The following is a 24,107-nucleotide window of genomic DNA, read 5'->3' on the forward strand; positions in this document are numbered from 1 at the left end:
AACCCTGCAGGCAGTGAGCTAAGCCAGCCTAAGAGGGAGGCCAAGTGGGCTACAACAGCAAAGATATATTTATATTATCTGTATCTATAGATATATGTGGAGTTTTAGATTTATCAGTCTACTTTATAACTATTAAAATATAAATTAAAGTATTAGCTATAAGCTACAAACTCCATGAAGTTACCCACTGTCTTCCTATTGCACATCTGATACAAAAGCCAAACTCACCGGGCAGTATGCAGGAACCATTCAGCAATGCACAAAGGCACATGTGAAAGCAGAGGACATGAGGTACATTGTCCCCCTGGGCCAGGAATCAACAAACTTCCTCTGTAAAGGTCCACATAGTAATTTCTCAGGCTTTGCAGATGATCAGGCAGCTGTCCTAAATATCAGACTCCACCTTGGCAGCACTCAAGTGTCCACAGAAATAAATAAATGAAAGGAAGTGTCTGTGCTCCAATGAAACTGAAATTTGAACTTTATAGCATGGGTTATAAAATATTCTTCTTTTGATTTTTTTCAACAAATAGAAAATCTCAAAAACATTTTTACTTGGCCGGCAGTACAAAAAACATAAGCTAGATCTGGCCTGCTACTTGCAGTTTGGCAACTGACACCTGTTCTAGAACAACAATTATAGTTACTGTGATTACAGAACTAAATCCTACAGATGTGCAGGGAATTTAATGTGAGGAAATGGTTTAGACCTTTTAAAAATCTCTCTGGACCTCACAGTTCCTTCTGTAATGGAAGGAATGTGCAAAATATTTTTCTGCTGCAGTTATATGAGATAATGCAATGAGGTACACAGTAAATATTCATTTCAAAGCCAGGGAAGAATGTATACAAACATAAGATGCTACACATGTCAAAGTTTTCCAGCATGTCCAAGACACTGTTAATAGTCTCCATGGAACTTTGTGTGTATGTGTACAAAAATAATTTATATTTTAATGACAACCAAAATTATTACAATGCAGTGAAGGCCAATAACCCATCTAAGTTCAAAAGACCAATGTAAAAGTCATTACATTGTCATCTTCAGTTGCTTAAATTACTGTTTGTCAATAATTTCACTAATGTAGGTTAATGTAGGTTAACATTTTGCATACGTAAACCCTATCAGGTTAGACTATGCTGACTCCATGAAAACTCTTTCATGGGAAATGAAGCAGATCCTTTAAAAACACACATATATTTTGTGCACTATATTGAAAAGAGATTTGGTCTCATAAAATATGAAGCAATGAGTCAAGTCTAGTGAAAACATCCCTAGGTTTACTATTAGCTTATTCATTTTAAGTCAATTCCTTTATTGCAGACCCATTTACTTAGGACAAAAACTAGTTGTACAATTTATACTGGAAATGTTTATGGGCACCGAAATACCTACTGTACATTTATGCACTAAGTTTATAACTCTAAGGATTTAGAACTGGTATTTCCTCTTAGATACCATACACATTCACTTTGAAAATTTTTTCTAGTAACTTGCAAATCATCTCTCACCTAATATAATTAAGTACAAAGTGTATGTAGTTCATAAAATCTATGCTTCTCAATAAACTAAGATTTTTCAATGAAACACGTCCTAACTCTATGAAAAGTCAGATAATCTCAAAGGTATCTAATCTTAAAACTGTGACTCACTGATCATTAACTGTTTTCCTCATTAAATTAACATTAATAACATTTGAATATGGGACTGGGGATTTAGCTCAGTGGCACAATGCCTGCCTGGCAAGCGCGAGGTCGTGAGTTCGATTCCCTGTACCGGAGAAAATACAAAAAAAAAAAAAGAAAAACATTTGAATATACTTAGTTATGAGGTATTAATTATGACATGACTGATGTTTTGGGAGCCCCACAGTAACTTTATAAGGTAAATGTGATTATCACAGTTCAAGTCGTGCAGAAAGATGTTTTGAGAGTCTCCTTGCCCACATTCACACAGCTGATAAAGACATGAAATGAACTGGAATCCACGCTCCCAACCTGCCATGCTTTGTGCTCAACCCTGCTTACCTCAACTTGGTGTATTTTGGCTGGATGAAACAGAAAATAAATGCTTTGCAATTTATACGTCACCTTTATTTAACTGGCTTTCTCTTGTTTTAAATACTTGAACATCCTCTAGGCATCGGGCAGACGTGACTGACCCCACCTGATTCCTTCGTAGCCAACAGCTGAAACCCTCATGGGTCTTGTGGCCGTGGGAAGGTGAGCAATGAATGTGAGACGACGCTGCCTTGGTTTCTCTGCTTTCTAAGTCATTATATTTATCATTATACATATTTTTAATTTATTTTTAACTAATACGTAAAACAGACATTACATGTTAATGGAGTAGCACATGATGTTTCACAATGCACACAGTGAATAATGCTCAAATGAGGTTGAGTACATTTATCCCCTCAAACATTTATGTTCTTTTCCCTGCCCTTTATTTAAATTTTGAGACAGGGCTGGGAATATAGCTCAGTGGCACCGTGCCTGCCTGGCAAGCACAAGGTCTTGAGTTTGACACCTAGTACCAAAAAAAAAAAAAAAAAGAAAGAAATGAAATGAATGAATGAATGAATGAATAAATAAATAAAATAAATTTTTGAGACAGAGTCTCGCTAAGTTGTTAAATCCCCCAGCTGGGCTTGAACTTGTGACCCTACCACCTCGGCCTCCCAGAGTGCTGGGATTACAAGCATGCAGCACTATGTCCAGTTTGATTTCCTTAATGTAAAAACTTTCTGAATTCTTCCTCATAGCACTTTGGAAGGTACACTACATCACTGTGGTCCACTGTTGTTCTGCTGGATAGTAACTTGAAACTTCCTGCACCTGTGGAACTGTAACTTAGTACCATGGGCCAGCCTCCTTCTCTCTGCTATCCCCAGCTTCCGGCACCACCCCCCGTTCCAAATTCAAATTTCTATGACACCAACATTTGCAGATTCTGCACAGTGAGTGAGCCAGTGCAGCACTTGTTTTTCTGTATTTGGCTTATTTCTCTTGACATAATGATCACAAGTTCCTCAATGCTGTCACCAACGACAGGGTTTTGTTTTTTTACAGCTGAATAGTATTCCATTGTGTATGTGCATCACATTTTCAGCATCTATCCATCATCTGTTGGACACATAGTTGTTTCTATTTCATGGCTTGTGATTTTTCTTTTTTTTGCTATTAAGTATAGCAGTATGACCAGCATTCCTAGGCCTAAAAATGTTTATTTTTTTCTTTTAGAATGAAACTAAAAGGAAAATGATAAGAACATTTTAAAGATCCCTGAGATAGGGGCCAGAATGCTTTTTAGCAAAGTTGTAAAAGTCATTCCCCTTAGAAGTATATAAGGGTGAAGAGTTTAAGATATAGGTAACTACAGGAAAACCCAACTCACCTGAAAATGCACTGTGAGTTAATCTAGTGATTCACCTGCTTCTTAGCATCAACCACTTCACTAAGGGAGAGGTGACTTCAGAGAGGAAGGAAAGAGGAAGTTAAAGCATGAGGCAAGAACGAGACCAGAAGTGGTGTAACTGAGGGCCAAGCAGACAAAGGACAGTATAAAAGACACAGACACTTCCTGAGAGAAAACAGTGTCAATCTGTAAAATAGAGAAGCAGCAGCAAGACAACATCAATGATCATCTTCAATGTTGGCTCTGAAAATATGAAACATAATTTCCTATTCCTTCAGAATACTGATGAGGATTTTTAAACAAATAAGCAATAATAAGAATCCAATGAGCTTGAAAGTTTGTGCTCTAACACAGTTTATTTTTTCCTATTCATTGCCAAGTTAGCCTTGCTTCATAGAGGTATGTAACACAGACACGTAAAAATATTTGGGATGAGGGTATTTTCAAGAGCCTTGGAAAAATTGCATATAGTCAATTTTGAATTTAATAATGAGGTTCCACAATAACTCATTAAGTTAAATTGCCTGAACTCTGTAATTAGAAACTGTCTGCCAGATTAAAGACAGAGCATAATGACAGATAGTCTGGATATTTAAAAATGCCTATCTAAACTTAGCCTAAACTTGTCTCCAAATTTGCTACGAATGGGACTAGAGAGATAAAATCGGTCTATAATATAAGTAATATATGTTCCTTCATACAGGTCTGAAAATCATCTTTTTACTTATAGAGATATACACAACAAATTCTCATGTTCTTTTTTCATTGTATAAAGCATGTGGCGAAGTGCTCATTTAATTTTAATTACCAGCCTTCTGCAAATAGTTTTACTTGTACACTGAGTAACACTGATACACAGTATATTAACTAAGATACACAGTATATTAACAGTTGTTTTCTAATTATTTTGTCCTGATATTTCACTTTATATTTTTATAGAAGTAATAAAAGTGTTTTTTATATTTTCTTGATATCTACTTGTATTACATTAAAATAGAAAGTTTACAAAGGTCTTTCTTTCTTTTTAAATTATCAAGTCAGCCTATGAATATGGTTTCTTCAGCAAGAATGTCATATGATACATTCTTAAAAACTAAAAGTAACAGACCACCTAGTATAATCTAGCATCTCCTTTATAGTTTTCTAAATGGTGTTAATGGAAAAAAAAAAAAAAAACACACAATTTAACTGTAGCAACTCAGCACTGGATCCCAAATATAAAATAAATTCTCTTCTACTGTAACCTTCACCATCCTATGTGTTGCAAGATAATCTTTCCTTTAAACAAGTAGTGAACAAAAGTTAAAGCATTTCAAATGAAAGTCTTCCCTCTGTTCATGGAAGTCATGAAAGTCTTCCCTCTGTTCATGGAAGTCAAGTGCCTTAGATCATAGGGTTTTAAGTGATGTTTTCCTTCCTAAAAGCAGAGCTGGAGCTCTGAGTAGAAGATGTTACAGAAAAATTTGAAACAGAAGGCTTGAGACAGCCATCCTTGATAGCCTGGGTTCCTCGCTCAGGGTTTTAGACAACCACACCATAGTTTTCTAACGAAAATGCGCACTTTAGCACAAAGGTAGCCAGCTGTGCATCTCCGTAGCTGCACTGGGGGACTACGGGGAGCAGTTTTTGTGTTCACCAACTTTGTAAGATGAACAGCAAAGTGTGTGCACGTGTGTCAAAGTGTGAACAGGTGAGATTTACCCACAATATGTGCCATGCTACATTTTTGTGCATTTACAGTTTATGAAGTGTTTTGTTTTGATTTCTCTTGTTGCATTAGCCCAGTTCAGTACAATATTACAGGAAAATGCACTTGTACAACTTTAGCGGGAGGTTGAAAGTGAGTCATCAGATGACTCGGCTACTGATGATGACGTGGATCATGTACACCAAAGAAGTTAGCAAGACATGACAGACAGAAGTTCAGAGTGAAGACTCTTATTCAGATGAGGAATAAAACAGTGATGTACATAAATACTTGACTCATCAAAATGCTACAAAGTGGTCCTGTATACCTGAACGATCCAACATTAGAACTACAAAAGAAACTTATTAGTTTCTTGCCAGGAGAAAAACCTGTTGGACAGAACGCCAATACTGCAGGTCAATATTGGAAATAGTGTGTAATGGACAATGTGCTAGAACATGTTTGAAATACACTAATAATAAAGTGCAAGTAAAACATTCTATACTCAGCAATAGTAATATGCTATGTATCATGACCTCTCACTATATGAAGTAAAAGTCTGCATGGAGACTTTATCCTTCTGATCAGCAGAATCTGAAGGATTTATGGAGGAGTGACAGTGTGGTGCTGAGATTTTTGGAACAATACTGACACTCGAGATTTGGCTTCTTTCAAAACTGCTTACATTTTGATGACAAAAAGACCTGAGAAGAAAGAAAAAGGAAAAAAAATCTGACACTCTGGCTGCTATTTGCTCATTTTTTGAAAGTTTGTTTTGGATTGTCAAGTGATTTATACACTGAATGAATGCATGGTAATTGACAAACAACTTGCCTCATTTTGTGGTTGCTGAGGGTTTCAGCAATATATCCCAGTAAACCTTCCAAATATGGTGTGTGTAAATATAAATGCCTGGAAGATGAGAACACATTTTACAGCTTGAATTTAAAAACTTATCCTAGAACTCAGCTATCAGGTCTTTCTTCATCCAGTAATAAACCACAGGAGGTTGTGGACCTATTTCAAAAAGTAACCGAAATGTCACTTTCGACAAATGGTTCACAAGTTACCCACTGATGTTACATTTGCTACAAACAAACAAACACCAGGTAACCAGCATAAGAACTATTCCTAAGAACAAAGTGGAGAGTCCTGAAAAAATGTTGCAAGTTCACAATGGAGAAATGCAGTCCAATCTTTGGATTTCAGAAAGACATAACATTGGCTCAGAAAAGCAAAGTAGCATTGATACTGTCAACACTACACCATGATGATAAGATTGATAGTGAAGTCACATGTGGTGGCCCACACCTGTGATCCCAGCACGTGTGAGGCTGAAGCAGGAGGATCCTGTGAGTTCCATGTCACCCTGTGCTACAATGGGTTCCAGGCTAGCCAGGACCACATTACACGAAGAGAAACAAAGTAATACTGATGCTGTCATCACTACACCATGATGACAAAACTCATGGTGAATGAATTGGTGGTGCACACCTGTAATCCCAGCACATCAGGATGGTGCTGAAGCAGGAGGATCCACTGAGTTCAAGATCAGCCAGTGCTGGGGCTGGGGATTTAGCTCAGCGGCAAAAGCGCCTGCCTGGCAAGCGTAAGGTCGTGAGTTCGGTTCCCGGTACCGGAGAAAAACAAAAAAGATCAGCCAGTGCTACATAGTGAGTTCAAGACTAACCTGGACTATGCAGTGAGGCCCTGTCTCAAAAAAACAAATAAAACAAAAAATATTGATAGTGAATCCTCAACATAAATGAAGTCAGAAATGGTCACATTTCATAACGAAACCAAAGGCGGAATACATGCTATGCAGTAACTATGATGTCACTTGAAATACAAAGTATTGGCCAATAGTTATGTTTTACTGGATCCTCAATATGTCAGGCATAAATAGTTTCATAGTTTACAAAGAAAATAAGCACAAATATCAGGGAGAAATTTTCTTAGAGGACTGAGGCTGGAATTGATAAATGATCATTTACAACAGAGGAAGAATATGTGTCTTCTGAAAGAACTCTGCAAAAGAATTCTGGGGAACAGACAGGGGAAACATCACAAGAACCTCCTAAGAAACAGGAAGACCACCAAGGTGTCAAATATGTCCTACCAAAGAAGGCGGGAAAACAAAACACATGTGCTATCAGTGTAAAAGATACAGTGCTTGCATATGGGATATGCAGTGCTCATGTGTGAAAACTGCCTTGGGTATTGTGGGAGACCACCACACTGCTCTCTCCTGAAAAACAAAGCCCTTGCCACAACCTGTCCCTGACCTCTCCTTCACCCTATTTACTGAGACATGTAGAGCTGGCTGTTTTGAAACAAATGTTCCTGGCACTAAAGGTGCTAGCCTTGCATACATCAAAACTATCTGTGCAGTGCTAGCTGCAGGCCTCTGTGCCTAGTATGACTAAAGTTTCTTTTCCCACTGCCCTCTGCCATGGTCTCTGCCCACCTCCCTCACTGACGCCAATAAAAGTCATGAGATTTGGGCGAGGAGGCCTTTTGCTACACAGAGAATACTGGGTCATCCCAAAGCTCCTCATCTGCAGAACATTCTCTCTGTCTTTCTTTAGCATTGGTGGGCTGTACTGTCAAGTGGGCTAGAATCCTACCCTCATAGGGATTTTAGAAACTGTAAAATAAACTTTTAGACTAATATCCTCATCAGGGGTTTCAGTAGATATGATAACTGAAGTAAAAATTATTTCAGTGGTAGAGCTTTATTTGTATACTCATTGTAGTTCACATAGTAATTTGTCATTTTTAGATGTAGTAAGCAAACAAACAGATGATGTAGAAAATGTTGATGTTTATGCAAAACACTTATTACACATTTGATGTTTTATTCATATTTTATTTTCCTGCTAAGTGCACATTGTATAATACAATAGAAAGGTCCTTACATAGACAAGAGAGGTGACAAGTACGGCCCACCAAACAGAAAAAGAAAGCTAAGCACAGGTGCTGTCAGTGTAAGTGAGATTTGTATACGGAACATGCCATTATCATGTGTGAGGACTGTTTTAGGTGTGATAATTGAATTAAACTTTTTTTTTGTCTTTTTGAGACAGGGTTTCACTATGCAGTTCAAGCTGGCCTTGAACTCTCTTTGTAACCCAGGCTGGCCTTGAACTCACAGCAGTCCTCCTGCCTCATCCTCCCCAAGTGCCGGGATTACAGACATGCACCACTATGCCTGACAAAGTAAAGATTATTTCTATGGTAGAGTTTTGTTTGGGTCTTCATTGTAGTCCACATGGGAATTTATTTCTGATGTTAATTTTTAGATCTTGTAAGCCGGTAAACAGTTCATGTTGAAAATGTTGGTATTTATTCTAAACACTCATTATATATTAAAAATATTTTATTTTATTGATATTCCCCTTTCATATTACACACACACTGTTTAACATTAAAACCTCAAAATTAAAATTAATAATTCATGAATAGAAATACTGCTAAAAAACAAACATGGGTGTTATACACCCGCCATAATGCATCTTTCAAACATTTGTGGTGATGCCCCAGTGGCATAGCTGGAGTGCATGACTGACCCTTGATTCTCATTTGGCACTCCATTATGAATCAAGGATCCCTACGCAGATAAAAATTTGTATGAATAATATTGGTGGCTCACTGTGCTCAATGTACAAGTGATATGATTTAGGCAGAGCCTCTGCTTTCTTTCCTTCTGGAAGTGTGGATATTGGGAACATTCTATGGAAAGGGCCCCCAGGTCAGCATGACCAGAATCTGGTGAGATTCCAGCACTGAGCTCCCTGGTGACAGAACTTCATACTTGCTGTCACGGTCTGACTAAGCAGGTCCCCTGTGACTTCACCAAGAAAGGACTTAGTGTTGGTGACTGGTTTTGGTTTTCTCAAGTTCATGACCCAAGTATCTTTTCCCTTTGCTGACTTTATCTTTTTCCCCTGTAATTTATCAATCATGAATACCACTACATGCTAAGTTCTCTGTTCCTGCGGTAGTTTAAGGGATCCCCAAAACAGAGAGAAGAGAAATTCTTCCCCGCCGAAAATGTGTTGTTATGCTGCTGTATGATATTCCTGGTCTGGTTACCAAGCCTCAGAAACCACCATGACATGGCTAGGACAGAATCAGCCCCACCCAGGGCTGCCAGGTCTGTCCAGAAGGGCTGGAATGAGGGGGGACAGGAGCTGGACTACTGAAACCAGTGTCAGGGGGTATTATTATTACTCAGTTATCTAGAACTAAGTAATATGAACAACAGGGAGAACAAAGAAATAAAAAGTTACACATGGGTACTGATAAAATGAGAGCACTGACTTCTTCAACATGTAAGCCTGATCTTTATTTCCAGAAATGTCCCTGCATCATATGCAGATTCTGGTATCATGGTGAGGGAACGACTCTGAGGTAGACTGACTGAATCCCACTTCAAACTAGCTGGGTAGCCTCGGGCAAGGCAGTGTCTTCCTACCTCTATTTAGTTGTAAGAGTATCCAATAATAGTTCCAACAAATTTCTTGCAAGAACTAAATGAATAGATCAACTCAAATGTACATAAAATGGTCATTTGTAAGCTCTTAAAAGTGGTTGTCTTTTTCTGAAGTTATCATGATCAATTTATTGTCTTGAGCAAGTCAATCTATTATTTTAAAGACAGTTCTTTTTTGGAGCTGTTTTAGATTCATGACTTAGTTGAGAGATGTCCCTTAGCCTCACGACACCCACATGTTTAGTCTCAGTATCTTCCATCTGAGTGGTACAGTTTATCAGCAATGAACCCAGGGTGATACATTATCACTCAGAGTCCATTGGTTATACTATGCTTCACTTTGTGTATTTTGCATTGTGTGAGATGCATAATATCATCAATCAAGTGTTATAATAATATCATACAATGTATTTTCATTATGCTAAAACTCCTTTTTGTAATTTTTTTTAGTCCCAGCACTTCAGAGGATGAGGCGGGAGGATCACCATGAGCTGGGGACAGCCTGAGTTACATAGTAAGTTAAAGGCCAGCATGAAGTACATAGTGAGAACCTGTTGCAAAAAAATCAAAACAATCAATGAACCAACCAACCAACCAACCAACTGATCAATCTTTTTTTAAATAATTTTCAAGGGTGTGTTATTTTCTCTCCTACATTCTTAAAAAAGGAGAAAGTACAAAGAGCTTCCTTGGAAAGTTAGTGTAACTGTGAAACAATCTTACGAGCACACAATACATTTTAGCCTAGTTGGAAGGAAACCAATATTGTAGACTAGGCATTACGGGAAAATAGATCAATGTTCTGAGATCAAATAAATTTGAAATCCCAAGGTAGATGCTATTTTTGGCAGATTTACCTACACTGGTATTGCACACAGTGGGTTTCCAGAAAGGGCACATGGAATGTCAAATTTCAAAAACTCATTTAATGATGAGTTTAAAACAAACTTCACATAGAAAACTTTTCTATGTGAAGAATCATGAAGGACTAGTGCTTTTCTGCTCTGGTTGTAAAGAAGGATTAGAGTCTGCTTCACATATATCACGGAGAACCTGCTAAGGACTAAGGGTACCAGGATGAACGGCCAAGGTCTACAGGTCCCAGAGGGTCACAAGTTAACAGCGATAATGCAGAAAAATTCTGACATAATTGTTTTCAAAAAGCTCTGCAAACAAGTACAAAGGAAGGATACTGAGCACCTTCAGACAGGGTGCCATGATGGGGGGGAAACAAAGAGGGAGGCCCACGGTAGGGGGATGAATGAGGAAAGGGAGCCCCAGAGGGCCCAGAGAACAGAGTGTCACACAGCGGAGGTGATGCAGGCACCATGGAAACCTGTGTGCCTCACTTGGGAGCTCTCACACTCGAAGGGCAAAGGCTCTCCCTTTCTTAACACCTTCAATAGGTTAAGTAAATTCAAACACAGCCTTCGAAAATTACAGATGATAATCAAGTCAATGTGAAAGGGCTATGATTGAGGTGAGCGTGAGAATTAAGGGATATTCAAGAGACAGTCGCACATGACATTCCCCTGGCAGTCTCATCGTTCCCTTAGTGAGATGCTAATAAAGGTTAGACAGCTAGTTTGAAGAATGTAATGTGAAGAATCTGTCACTCAGTTGCCAGTGGAAACTGCCTGTCTATAATTCTCTCAACAACAGCTTTATACCTCAGCATATCAATCTTCCTGGTTAAGCCTAAAGACTTATTATACTCAACTTTTGGGTTTAATTTTGTTTTTTAAGACATATATGAAAGAGTAGAGTTGAACTTTATATATTTCTAATTTCTTCTGTTGGCATAATAGTTCAGCTTGATACTTTTTCAATAATTTCTACCACTGTAGTTTGTCCTTGTTTCTAAATTAATTTATTTTACCATATCTGAAAGTTGTTGGTATGTGACTGTGAACAACTGGAAAGAAATGACGCTGCTAAGACTAGAAAATAGTAAGTTCCATGAGATTATGCAGAACAAGGCAGAGGTTTTTGAGTGCAGACATTGTGACATTTAAGTAGAATCCACAGCTTTATCAAATTCAAAAGGATACTATGGATGATTCTGATTATAAATTCAGCTACATTGGTAAATTACAATACTTATGTAAATGGACTGACTAAAATACTTTTAAAACATAAACTTAATAAGAAACATTAGATATTAAAAGCACCAAGTTTAGAAATAAAACACTACCAGAGTCCTATATATCCATGAATTACCAATGCAGAATCAAGAAGATATAAAAATTCTGAATAAAACAGTATCAGTTCATGACACTGAAAAAGTAATTAAAAACTTAACAACAAAGAAAAGCCCAGATCCTGATGCATTCACTGCTAAATTTTACAAGAGATTTAGAGAAGATTTACTGACAATACTCTTCCAACTCTTTAACGAAATTGAAAGGGAAGTAATCCTCCCTAACTCATTCCTGGAGGCAAGCATTACCCTGATACCAAAATCAGAGAATGACCCAACCAAAAGAGAACTATAGGCCAATCTCCTTAGTAAACATAGATGCAAAAATCCTCAAAACATACTAGCAAACAGAATGCAGCAAGTCATCAAGAAGATTATACACTATGCCCAAATGAGATTCATCATAGGAAGGCAGGGATAGCTCAACACATGCAGGCCAACAAATGTAACAAACCATATCAACAGACCCAAAGGAAAAAAAATCACATGATCATCTCAATAGATGCAGAAAAGGCTTTTGATAAAGTCCGGCAATGATTCATGATAAAAATCCTACAGAAAACAGGAATAGATGCTTTTTACCTCAATCTGATATGACAAATCAATAGCTAATATTATATTAAATGGTCAGAAACTAAAAGCTTTCACTCTAAAATCAGGAATAAGACAGGGATGTCCATTATCACCACTGCTTGCTATTCAATATAGTTCTGGAAAATTTAGACAGAACGATTAGATAAGAGAGAGAAATAAAAGTAATAAGGAAAGGAAAGGAAAAGTTAAACTATCATTATTTGCAGATGATATGATACTCTACATAGAAGTCCCTAAAACTCCACCCAAAGACCCTTAGAGTTAACAACCAAATTCAGCTGCACAGCTGGATACAAAGTCAACACTCAAAAAGCGATAGCATTCCTGTACACAAACTTACTGAAAGAGAAATTAGGGGAACCACACCCTTCACAATACTATCCAAAGATGAAACACTTAGGAATCAATCTAACAAGGGAAGTAAAGGAAATATATATATATATATACAAACACATATATATGTGTATATGTATATATATACATATACACACACACACATATATATATATAAATTGCAGTACTCTGAAAAAGGAGATTGCAAAGGATATCAGAAAATGGAAAGATATCCCTTGCTCATGAGTAAAAAGAACCAACATAGTGAAAATGGCTATATTCTCAAAACTGTTGTAAAGATTTAATGCAATCCCAATCAAAATACCATTAACATACCTCATATAACTAGAGGAAACATTCCGAAATTCATCTGGAAGTAGAAGAGACCTAGAATAGCAAAGGAAATCCTGGGCAAAAAAGGGAAGACAGGAGGCATCACAATTCCTCACTTGAAGTTATTCCACAAAGCTGCTGTGATAAAATCAGCATGGGACTGCTTAAAAAAACAAACCTGAGGACCAGTGGAACAGATTAGAAGATGCAGACGACACAACTACAAACACACTCAGCTACCTTATCTTTGAGGAAGGGGCTAAACATTCACTGGAAGAAAGATAGCCTCTTTAATAAATGGTGCCGGAAAAAAATGGCTCTTTACATGCCAAGGGCTAAAAGTAGACCCATGTCTATCACCATGGACTAAACTAAAGTAAAAATGGATCCAATATCTAAATATTAAAACAGAAACACTAAATCTACTGGAAAAGAAAGTAGGTAGAAATCCTCAAGACAGGAGTAGGTAGAAGCTTTGTGAACAAAACTCAAACTGCATGGGAAACACTTCAAAGAATCAACAATTAGGATCTCATCATTTTAAAAAGCAGCACATCAAAAGAAATCACCAAGAGTGAAAAGACAATCCACAGAAAAGGAACATATTTAGTCAAGTGTCCCTCTAAGGACATACATCTAGAATAGATGGAGAACTGAAAAAAATCAGACCCCCAAATTCAAAGACCCAATCCAAAAATGGGCATCTGAGATGAATATACACTTCTGAGATGAAGAAATACAAATAGCAAATAAATATAGGAAAAAATGATCAACATCATTGGTCATTCAAGAGATGCAAATTAAAACAACACTGAGATGCCCTTTCAGCCCAGAAGGAATGGCTGTCCTCAAGAAATCAACCAGTAACAAATGCTGGAGGGGCTGTGGGAAGAAAGGAACACTTCTTCACTGTTGGTGGGAGTGTAGACTGGTGCAACCACTATGGAAATCTGTGTGGAGATTCCACAAAAAATCTAGGATTAGAGGTCCCATTTGACCCAGCTGTTCCCCTTCTCAGTATCTTCCAGAGGAAGAATTTAATTCTCAGAGGAATTAAAAACATCATACCACAGCGATATGTGCACCCATATTTACAGCAGCACAACTTGTAACAGCTAAATCTTGTAAACAACCCAAGTGCCCATCAACTGAGGAATGGAGAAAAGAGATGGGGCATTTTTTTTTTTCCTGGTACCAGGAATTGAACTGAGGACCTTGCACTTGCCAGGCAGATGCTCATGCCACTGAGCATATCCCCGGGCCATGATGGGGCATTTTTATATAATGGAGTCCTACTCATCTATAAAGTAGGATAAACCTAAGACATTTATAAGTAAATGGATGCAACTTGAGACCATACTCATAAGTGAAATAAATCAGACCCACATGTGTAAACATCATATTATCTCCCTAGTGTAAGAAACTGAAAGAATAAATAAGGTCCAAAATATACACTAGATATTGTGAAATGGGGAGACAACATTCAAAAGGAAAAAAGAAACAAGGATGGAGGAAGGATAAAAGAAGTAAGGGAAAAGGAAAAAGAAAAAAATTACATATACATGCAAGACACTTAAGATAGTTATACTACTAATTGTTATTAGTTCACTAAAAAGGTTTATGACTCTATTGTTTGATCAATTTTTCATGCCTGTATCTTATAATATGAGCAAGTACTTTAAAGGTAACAATATGCAATGTACTAACAATTGTTACTTTCCTGTTATCTTATTTGGAAATTTTGTCCCATTGTTTTTATTTTTTTCTTTAAAATAAAAAGAAATGTGCACTGTTAATACCTAAGGTTAAGTATTGTTATACTTTCTTATCCACCTTGTCCATTGCTCATCCTCACCATTTGAGAATCACTGTCCACCTTTAAACTGGAATTACAATATCAGCATTTTCTGTGTAATAGCAGTCCATTTATGAAAAGAAATCACCCTAGCCATTTAGAAGCCACGTTTTGAGAAAAGCTCTCTGAAACCCCACCCTCAGTTTCCTACAGTGTACCTAAATACTTACACAGCAATAGTCACTGTGATGAGGAAAAATCCTGAGCTGTTTCCTGTTCTCATGTGGCTGCTTTCTAGTATTTCATATTTACAAAAAGGGAACACTGGTTTTAAAAGTTCAGATGTCCATTGAGACAAGGCTTTATTTATTTTGTCCATTTATTTTTGTCCATTGAGAAAAGGCTTCAAACATTTGCATACAGCTTTAACACTGTGAAATGACAATGAGAAAACAGCATTAAGAAACACTACCTAGTGAAAGATATTCTGCAATAATTTATGTAACTTGTTTTAAAATAAATCTAAACTTTCCCGATTTAGGGAAAGAGACAGTGAAAAGGAAGAGAGAAGAACCTCACTGGCTCTGTCTCTCTTTCTCTGCTGCTTAAGATTATAGCATTGCAACCACCTTGTTATATCTGTAGCTGAAAATTGGTGGCACAGTATCAACTTAAGCATTCTTGCAGTCTCCTTCACCAGTTATCCTGGGGTTTGTTGTAATGCTGACAATCAGGTCTTTGTTACTGCAATTCTAGCTGGGTTTTGGGTGTCCCAGTATTCCTGATCACTGATTGAGTATTAACAGAAGAAAAAGTATAGGTTAGATACGGAGTCTTATTTCTGACTTTTGACTACACAGTGTGGTTTTACCACACTGTCTCGAACATAACCTTGTGTTGATTATAACATCTTCCAGAAAGCAAAAACACTGCCCTTACAACATAAAGACGCATTCTTATATTTAGTGATCACCCAAATAATCTTGCTGATTTCCTGTTAGAAAATCCTTTGTTCTTCAATGATCTATGTTATTCAAGCTTATGTTGTGAAAATTCCTTTTACGTAATAATTTATCGGTACTGTAGGTTTTGGTCCAGCTCTTGTATCTTTATTTTTGCCCCAGAAATGAGAGGCATTGGAGGGTAGGTTGGAAATGTGAAGGCAGAGTATATGATCACCACGCTGATTCTTATCACATTGTTGGTGGAAACCAGCATTCATTCTATTCTCAGAGATACTACTTCCCGTGCATGAGGAACAACTTATTTCCTCCAAAGCCAAAGATGCTGTCTACTGAGAAGCAGTAGTAGCAACTGAGTCTAAGCTTCAGCAAAATTCACATGACAGAAAACACGGACAACAGCAGCGCTGTCTCCAGTAGCTCTACCATTGGGTTCTGGGCCCTTCAGTTTTCTCCACTCGAAGAGAAAACTGTGCTAAAAGTACTGTTTAATTTCTGTCATGTCTTAGATTCTATTATGTTTTATTATGCTCACCACATATCTTTCATATCCTATCCTGAATGCCTACATGTATGAAAAACTTGTGTCATTTTGTAACTTTATCATAACTAGTTCTTCAACCTCCTAAATACTCAGAAATTGTGGTGGAAGTCTTTTAGATTTTGTTTTTTTGTTGTTGTTGTTGTTGTTGTTGTTTTTCAGTGCTAGGAGGCAAACCCACACCCTTGTGAGTCTCAGGAAAGTACTCTAGTGCAGAGCTATACCTCCAGCACAGGAAGCATGCTATTAAATTCTCTTTCCTATATCCAGTGAAGATTCCACAGACTATCAAGCAAAGAAAGAATATTAGGAGGTACAGGATAGTGTACTTTCTCCTGAAATTCTCAGGAAACTAAAACACACGTGGGCATGATGGATAGAATAACTATGAAGATGTAAACAGATGATTTTAACCTTGAATCAAAAAAAGATTGAATGACCCAGAAAAATGAGAAAAATAAAATAAAACACCAAGGGGGAACATCTATAGGAGACATTCCTCATTCTGAATTAATGTTAGTGAACCAGGCAGTGAAGAACAAAGATAGATTGGTGAAAAAGAGAACAAAAAATTTTACAGCTACCTGAAAAAGACTTTTTCAAGTAAATTAGAATTTGTGTATCAGTTGCAAAGTTCACCGCTGTGCATGATTAACTGCTGGATCTACAGTCTACTTCATAATTTTGACAAACTTTAGCCATTCTAAATTTCTTCATTTTACTTTCTTCACTATGGCCCTACTTTCAGCTTCACTGGAAACCGAGACCAGGTGAATCTGAAAGTGCAGATACCCTTGATTCATTTGTGAAAGAGAAACTTAAAGACTGCTGAACTTGGAGATAATGGCTTGCATGAATCGTGTGTAATGTTGCATTAACTTGTAATTATCATCATTATCGAAACTACAGCCAAACACTCACCCAGTGCCCTATAGGGCACATTAACTATATAAAAGGTATCATCTGTGCCCTTAGGAACATGGTCTAAAAGATCAAAAGCACCAAGTTCAACACTCATTGATACTTGTAAAACACGGACTGCATTCGACCAACCTACAAGTTTCCACGCACTTTAAAAATTAGAAGATTTGGCTACATCTTACTTTTACAACTAATAAATCGCACACACACAAGTTTGAGTATCACACGGCTTCTCTTATTTGCGAAACCCAAAGTATAAATAAAGAGCTAAATAAAAAGACAGGCAACAGGAAGTTGGAAGATAGATCTCTCTCAAAAGGAAAGGGGATTAAGAGATGGAATGGTGGGGAGGGAAAAGGTACGAAAACAGAAATTAAGGTGTGCTACACACAGGCACCAACTCCACACAAGGAATGTAGACATTATGCACTGCAAACATGTACTGATAAAAAACCTAATCCTGAGGCTGGGGATTTGGCTCAGCGGCACAGCGCCTGCCTGGCAAGCGCAAGGTCGTGAGTTCGAATCCTGATACTGGAAAAAAACCCAAACAACAAAAAAATCCCTAATCCTTAATAAACAGATACAGTTCTTAAACAAAACAGTTATTAAATAAAAACAAGCAAAACAGGAAATATGTACAGGAAAAATCCGTCAGGTGGTATTAACTCAAATTTTTGCTTTACCCTTGACCCTCATTTTACTGCACCCAGAAAAGAAAAGCTTCGCACCTCCTCTCCTGGTTCTAACAGGAATGATTGCATTGGCACTCCCAATTTTGGCAAGCCAGCAACATTAAGAGACAGGAAGATAAGTCACATCTGGCCAGATCTTCAACTTGTTTTTGAGTATGCTTGTCCCTGCTTCTCCCGCTGTTTCCCCGGCTCTCGAAAATATGATTAATATCTATGCATTTGCAAAACTCTGCATTGTAAGCAAGGCTGAGGCTTTGCATCCCAATAAGGTGGAGGTACGGAGTTAATGAGAAGTGAGACTGTGGGGAATGAATAGAAACGTGCCAATGTTAAAGTAATGGAGCATGAATATCAAACGCTGACTTGGGAACGGTCTTCATTCGCCGAAAGAAAGTCTGATCAGCTGCTGGGCAGATGGGATGCGCACAGCTCTGCATCCATTGCCAACTCCAGAATTTGCACATCACAAAAGCCTACACTTTATAACCAGGGCACCTCTCTCTCCCACCTATGATCATGTCTTCATTTTTCAATTTTTCTCTATCTTATTCTCTTTCCTTTTCCTTCCTCATTTCCTCCTGTCTTTTTTCTGAAAAGGTTTCTCTTTCTCCGCTTTTTGAATCTCTCATTTCTCCCGCAGCCTTATAAAAGACTTAAAGTTTTATGATCTCAATACATGCTCTTCCCTTAAAAATATGTGTAATTTGCCAGTACCACTTAGAATAATACAGATGATGGTGTTGTGGCTAGAAGAATTACTAAAGCTATAATTTTACTTTAAAAACTCTGCTTTGTCTTCTAAAACCAGTGAAACCCTGAATTATTAATTACATTAATTCATTCCTATGCAGTTCCACAATCCCCAATTAGATCATTTTTATGTTCTTAAGTGGCAAGGATCTCTGGACGATTTGCACAACAATAGTGACAAAATGAATACCTTAATAAGGTGGAGGCTATTATTAGTCTTACCTTGTAATGAATAGTTTTATTCAGAACAGAGTAACGAGAGTTTCAAGAAAACTACCTGTTGTAGAAAAATACTTTGACTTTAAAATTCTAGGAATACACAATTATGCACTGTTAGGAAAACTTACTTGGAATGAAGCTTTTGGTGCAGAGTACCATGCAAAGAAATAAACAGACGTACATCAATTGGGAATTGCTTAATACAATAATGTATACTCATTAAATTTAGTATTTGTGAAAAATGTGTAACAAAAAAAGAGGATGTAGGCAAGAATAGAATGTTATTAAATGAATTTATGTAAGCTATACATACTTAATGGATGGACTGATGTTCATCTGATAGTGACAGAATTTCTCCACGACTCCATGCCTAGATGTCATTTTAAAATTTCCATTTTGCATGCATTCTCTAATATTTGTAACAAGTAAAACAAAAGGAACCAGACAAAAAATTTCTCAGTCCGCACCTAGGGACTGAGAAAATCAGGAACAACAGGAGAAGCAACGACATGCGGAAAATCTCGACTATGACAGAGTTTATAGTTTACCTGAACACTGTAGTACTCTCTGACTTCAGGCCTAATAGAATCAAAGTCCCCACTGATGAATTCAGGCAAGAAGCTGAAAGAAATAGTTCCATGTAAGTCACACAGAGTGGTCTGTTTATCTGATAAACTTTATAATCATGATTACAAGGCTCAGAGAGAAAACTCAAGTACTCAAACTGGAAAAGAAACAGAATATTTTCAGAGTGAGCCGGGAATCATAATGCATACTCTTGATTCCAATACAGTACGGCTGAAGCGAACCGCAGTAACACGACCCAGTCAATGAACTCAAACACTGTCAGTCAATACTTGTATTTTAAACAAATAAGTAATGAAAGATCATTGGCTTTACAAAACCTCTCAGTTAAAACATCCTAACGCCAAAGTTCTTCCTCTTTGCGTATTATCATGGACATAGATACAAACTTTACATTATCCTAGCCTCAAGTTTAGAACTTCCAAAATGATCCCAAGAATCCAGCATTCTGTGCGAAGTGAGACTCAACTCAAAGGTATTTCCACTGACACAGTTTTCAAATCCTGTCTTCCGGATAGCTTTGAAATACTCTCAGTCCCAGGTACTAAGTATACGGGATTCCTAAATATGTGTGCTTCTCATGATATTATGATTATCATGACCTTACTTCTCTTCCCTGCTGTATTTTTTTCACAGCTCATTTTTGAGAAACTACTTTACTACGTATCTGTAAGCAATCATTTATTATTTCTCCCCGCTTAAAACACTTAAAATGTGGAGCATCCCTAGAGTTTTTAATACTCCTCCAAAGAAACACCTTAACTTCCTGAGCCTGACAATGTGTATAATATAAAGAAGGGAAAGTTCATTTTTGCTTCCAGCAAAAACATTCCCTTCATCAGGTAAAATCAGTATTAGATCAGTTGCCATTAATTGCTTGTCTTTAAAAGCATAATGACACTTCTACTGTGTTTTCTCAAGAGAGCTAAACCGTCATCTAAAGAAGCAGATCCTTAGTTAAAGGGAGACTGGAGCCTTATCTCTGTGAACAGCGCATGTCAAAAGAGACAAAGTTCAAGATCTTAGATTCTGGGTCATAAAAGCCAAGACAGGGAGCTGTTTGGCTCCTGTGACAGCCTGGTAACACACAAAAGGATTACAGTTAAGATTGAGGTCCACAAAATTTCCTAGAGAATCTTCCCCAAAAGGAAGGAACACAGACTGTCACCATCCACTTAAAAAACTCGTATTTCCTCCTCCTTCACACTCATGGGTGTGCACCGACCACCAGGGCAATAGGCCTGGCTGTCCACACACTAGCCAAGGGGTAAACCCTAGGGCAAACGACAGATGCCAGAAGAAATCTCACTCAGAACAACCGGAGTGTACATTCAGGATGAAGTGAATACAGACAAATATGGAAGGGGAAAAAAAACTAACCTTGACCTTTTGTACAACTTCCTGTTTTATGGCTCTTATTTGGAAATATATCTTTCATAAAACCTAATCTAACTGATCTGTGTTGGGCCAAATCTTCAAACTACACATCTTTCTGGGACTACGTGTAAGAGAAAGAAAGTTCTGCCACAGCATGTCTACTGCTTAAAATGCTTTGCTGGGATGAGTTAGCCCCCAGTCTTTTTTTTTATGAACCTATTAAATCTCCAACTGTTAAGTGAATAAGGACTCTGTGTGTCACAGACTTCGGTTTACCTTGGAGTGAGGCAGAGTTGGGAAGGAAAGGGAAGTACTAAGGTTTTCAAGGTAACTTGCCAGGTTTCAACATATTACTATAAATTTTCTGCTCCAAGCACGCTACAATTCTCAGTTTCATTTCCTAGCTCGCTATTTATATCTTACATGAGGTGTGATCAACAGTACAATGAATGTTTGCATTTTAAAAACATTTCTTACAGTGAAAGACATATGCTCATTAAATCCCCTCAAAATACTCCTCCCTCCTGGGAATATGCGTGTCCCGCTATTCCCGCACTTTCTGAAGCAGATCTGAAGGTCCTTTCGTGAGTTTTTTCAGTTGCACTTTTGTGGTTGGATGGATGTCCAGAACCTACTCAAAATGCCACTTTTCACTGTCATTTTGCTACTGGGCAAGAGCCAGAAGTCACACAGTGCCAGATCCAGTGAATAAAATACATGAGGAAAGACATGGCTGTTTTAATTACTATAAACTGCTTCAGAAAGTGCTCAGAACAATGCGATAATAGTGATCAAAGACAGAAGGAGTATTCTGAAGAGGAACAACGGCAATGTATCTTTTACTAAATATCTTTATTTAAATGTTCATCACTTTTTTTTAATTACAGCTCACAGTTTTCTGTATTAGGAATGAAAATTAACCATTCGTTCAGCTCTCCCTGATTTGTGTTTTGTTAAATAAATACGCTCATTTTCAAAGGTACTTTAAAATGCTCCCACACAATGCCATTTAACCACATGCAAGCAGTTTTTTTTTTAATCATTGAGGAAAGGGATAAAAAGAATCACCTCTCACATATCTTCATTACCCTTTGTAAAGGACCGAGATCAAAGATGTCAAGTGAATTTCTCCATACGACCAGTGTCCAAACTAACCATGGAAAAAGTATTTAATCTTAGGGCCCTAGTTCAAGTAATTTCCTAATAAGACTGAATTTGTTTTGCTCTCCCAATCTTAGCTCCTCATTTATCTAGAAACAATTTGGCTGTTTCCAAATAGCATATTGATTTTGACAACAATAAAAATGAGAAGGAAAATTGATATAGAGAGGTAGCTAAGCATCTCTCTTTAGGATAGGTCATCTTAAAGCAAATTAAATCGGCTTTTTACTTACATCATGAATAATGAAAGAAAGCATCACCTAACTTCACTTATATTTCCATACACAATAAAATATATGGATAAACTATAACTTTGTTTAACTTTATTATAATGTTCTGCAATGTAACATACATGCATTCAAATTAAACCATGATTCTTATTCCTAAGAACCATGCCAAAAATACACTTGGCATGCACGATGAGATGACTAAAATAATTATAACTTTTCTTCATACAGTGCAGTAGTTTTTGAAACTTCCTGAAATGTACTTTTTGAGACTGCAATTAAAAGCCTAGCTCACTTTTTGTGAGGTGCTTGTTGCCATGGCACCTGGGCATTCTGAGGAGGTACTTACTGGAGATGACACTTCACAGACATGGATGAGCTATGTTATGATATAAATGACAGTTTACACCAAAAGATTATTTTTAGACTTCTTTGGGAATAACTACACACAACGACTTGCTATGGTTTTATAGATTTGTACAGCCACTGGTCCCATTTCTGCCTGCTGGTGAAAGAAATCGCACTGATATACCTCTTTCTAAAATTTTCAATCTAAAGGAAAGACTCATTAGTACTAAATGGTGTCCCAAATATCACACAAATGGCCCACAGACACTTGTTTAATATTTAACTTTTAACTCTTATCATCTTTATCACTCACCACTGACAAGATAACAAAAACGGCTAAGGTCAGTCAATGAGCTAATGACACATCACCTGTAATCAAACAGGCAGCTAATGTATTTAGAAAATCAAATTATATAAATGTCCACGTTTGTCATTAAGTAACAAAAGCGAGTTCTAGAACAACATACATACTATTATCTTGTCTGTATAAGTTTAAAAGAAAAAGAAAAATATATGTAAATCTATTTCAAGTATTTGTATAAAGAAAATTATGGAAGCAAATGAATCAAACTGTTCACACTAATTATCTCAAGGGACTGGATTAAATTTTCTTTGAAAAATTTTATAAAGCTAATTGTGGGGATTGGGACTGTAGCTCAGTCGTAGCATGTTTGCTTACCATGCACAAGGCCCTGGGCTGGATCTCACCAGCATAACAAACAAACACAAGCACAAATTAATATGATGTTTGGCACTGCAAATGAAAAAGTAAGGAGAAAATTAACTGGAAAGTTAGTCTCTAATTATAAGAACACTAAATAGTTCTTAAAAACCAGGGAGGTTATAACTGATTCTAGTCAAATCATTTATGTATGACATGCTTTCATCTCTTAAGAAATCTGACATTTTCTCAATCTCAGTAGTCCAAAAACCAATACCATAAGACAGAGAATAACTTTGTTTCCTAAACAATTATTGAAGGATTTCTTCAGATGCTAACGAACCTTAGAGTATTCATAACAGAACAAGACCAAAGGAAATGCAGGGTATCACACAGTTAAAATGATTGGAGAGAGAGTGAGGAGGGAGCACTGACATACACATATAGATGATATAGACATAGACATAGATATAGATATAGATAGATACAGATTTATTTAGACATAGAAATAAAATAACTTGCCAAATGAGGCAGACTAAGGACTTTTACCTTGGAGGAACCATTCAGAAGACATTTCTTGAACATTTGGTCTATGCCAACATCTGTATGATATTCATCCATTTTATGTTTACGCATAAATGTAAGTTCAGGGAATTGATTTACACTCTTCTGTGAGGTTAATTTTTTTGCCTGAACTTTATGGTAGAAAGTCACTTGCATAGATGTCACAGATTCAAAAGTTTCTTTTCTCCTGCTCCTCTTTTGTGCATTGAACAATAAATGCTATCGCCTGGAATAGGGACGT

General features: G+C 37.1%; 1 protein-coding gene across 6 annotated transcripts in view; it reads right to left on the minus strand.

Moving 5' to 3' along the window:
- Window positions 1-24,107, minus strand: part of Tpk1 (thiamin pyrophosphokinase 1) — a 346,630-nt gene that overhangs the window by 183,264 nt on the left and 139,259 nt on the right. For 5 of the 6 annotated variants that reach the window (XM_013504640.1, XM_005404730.2, XM_013504639.1 and 2 more), the window contains one exon: window positions 19,492-19,564. The exons of the other annotated variant lie outside the window; for it this stretch is intronic. In XM_013504640.1, coding sequence (XP_013360094.1) covers window positions 19,492-19,564 — 73 coding nt within the window. The remainder of the gene's footprint in view (window positions 1-19,491; window positions 19,565-24,107) is intronic. 6 annotated transcript variants of the gene reach the window in all.

This window comes from Chinchilla lanigera, unplaced genomic scaffold (assembly GCF_000276665.1).
Source record: "Chinchilla lanigera isolate Chin_1 unplaced genomic scaffold, ChiLan1.0 scaffold00090, whole genome shotgun sequence".
Taxonomy (NCBI): domain Eukaryota; kingdom Metazoa; phylum Chordata; class Mammalia; order Rodentia; family Chinchillidae; genus Chinchilla; species Chinchilla lanigera.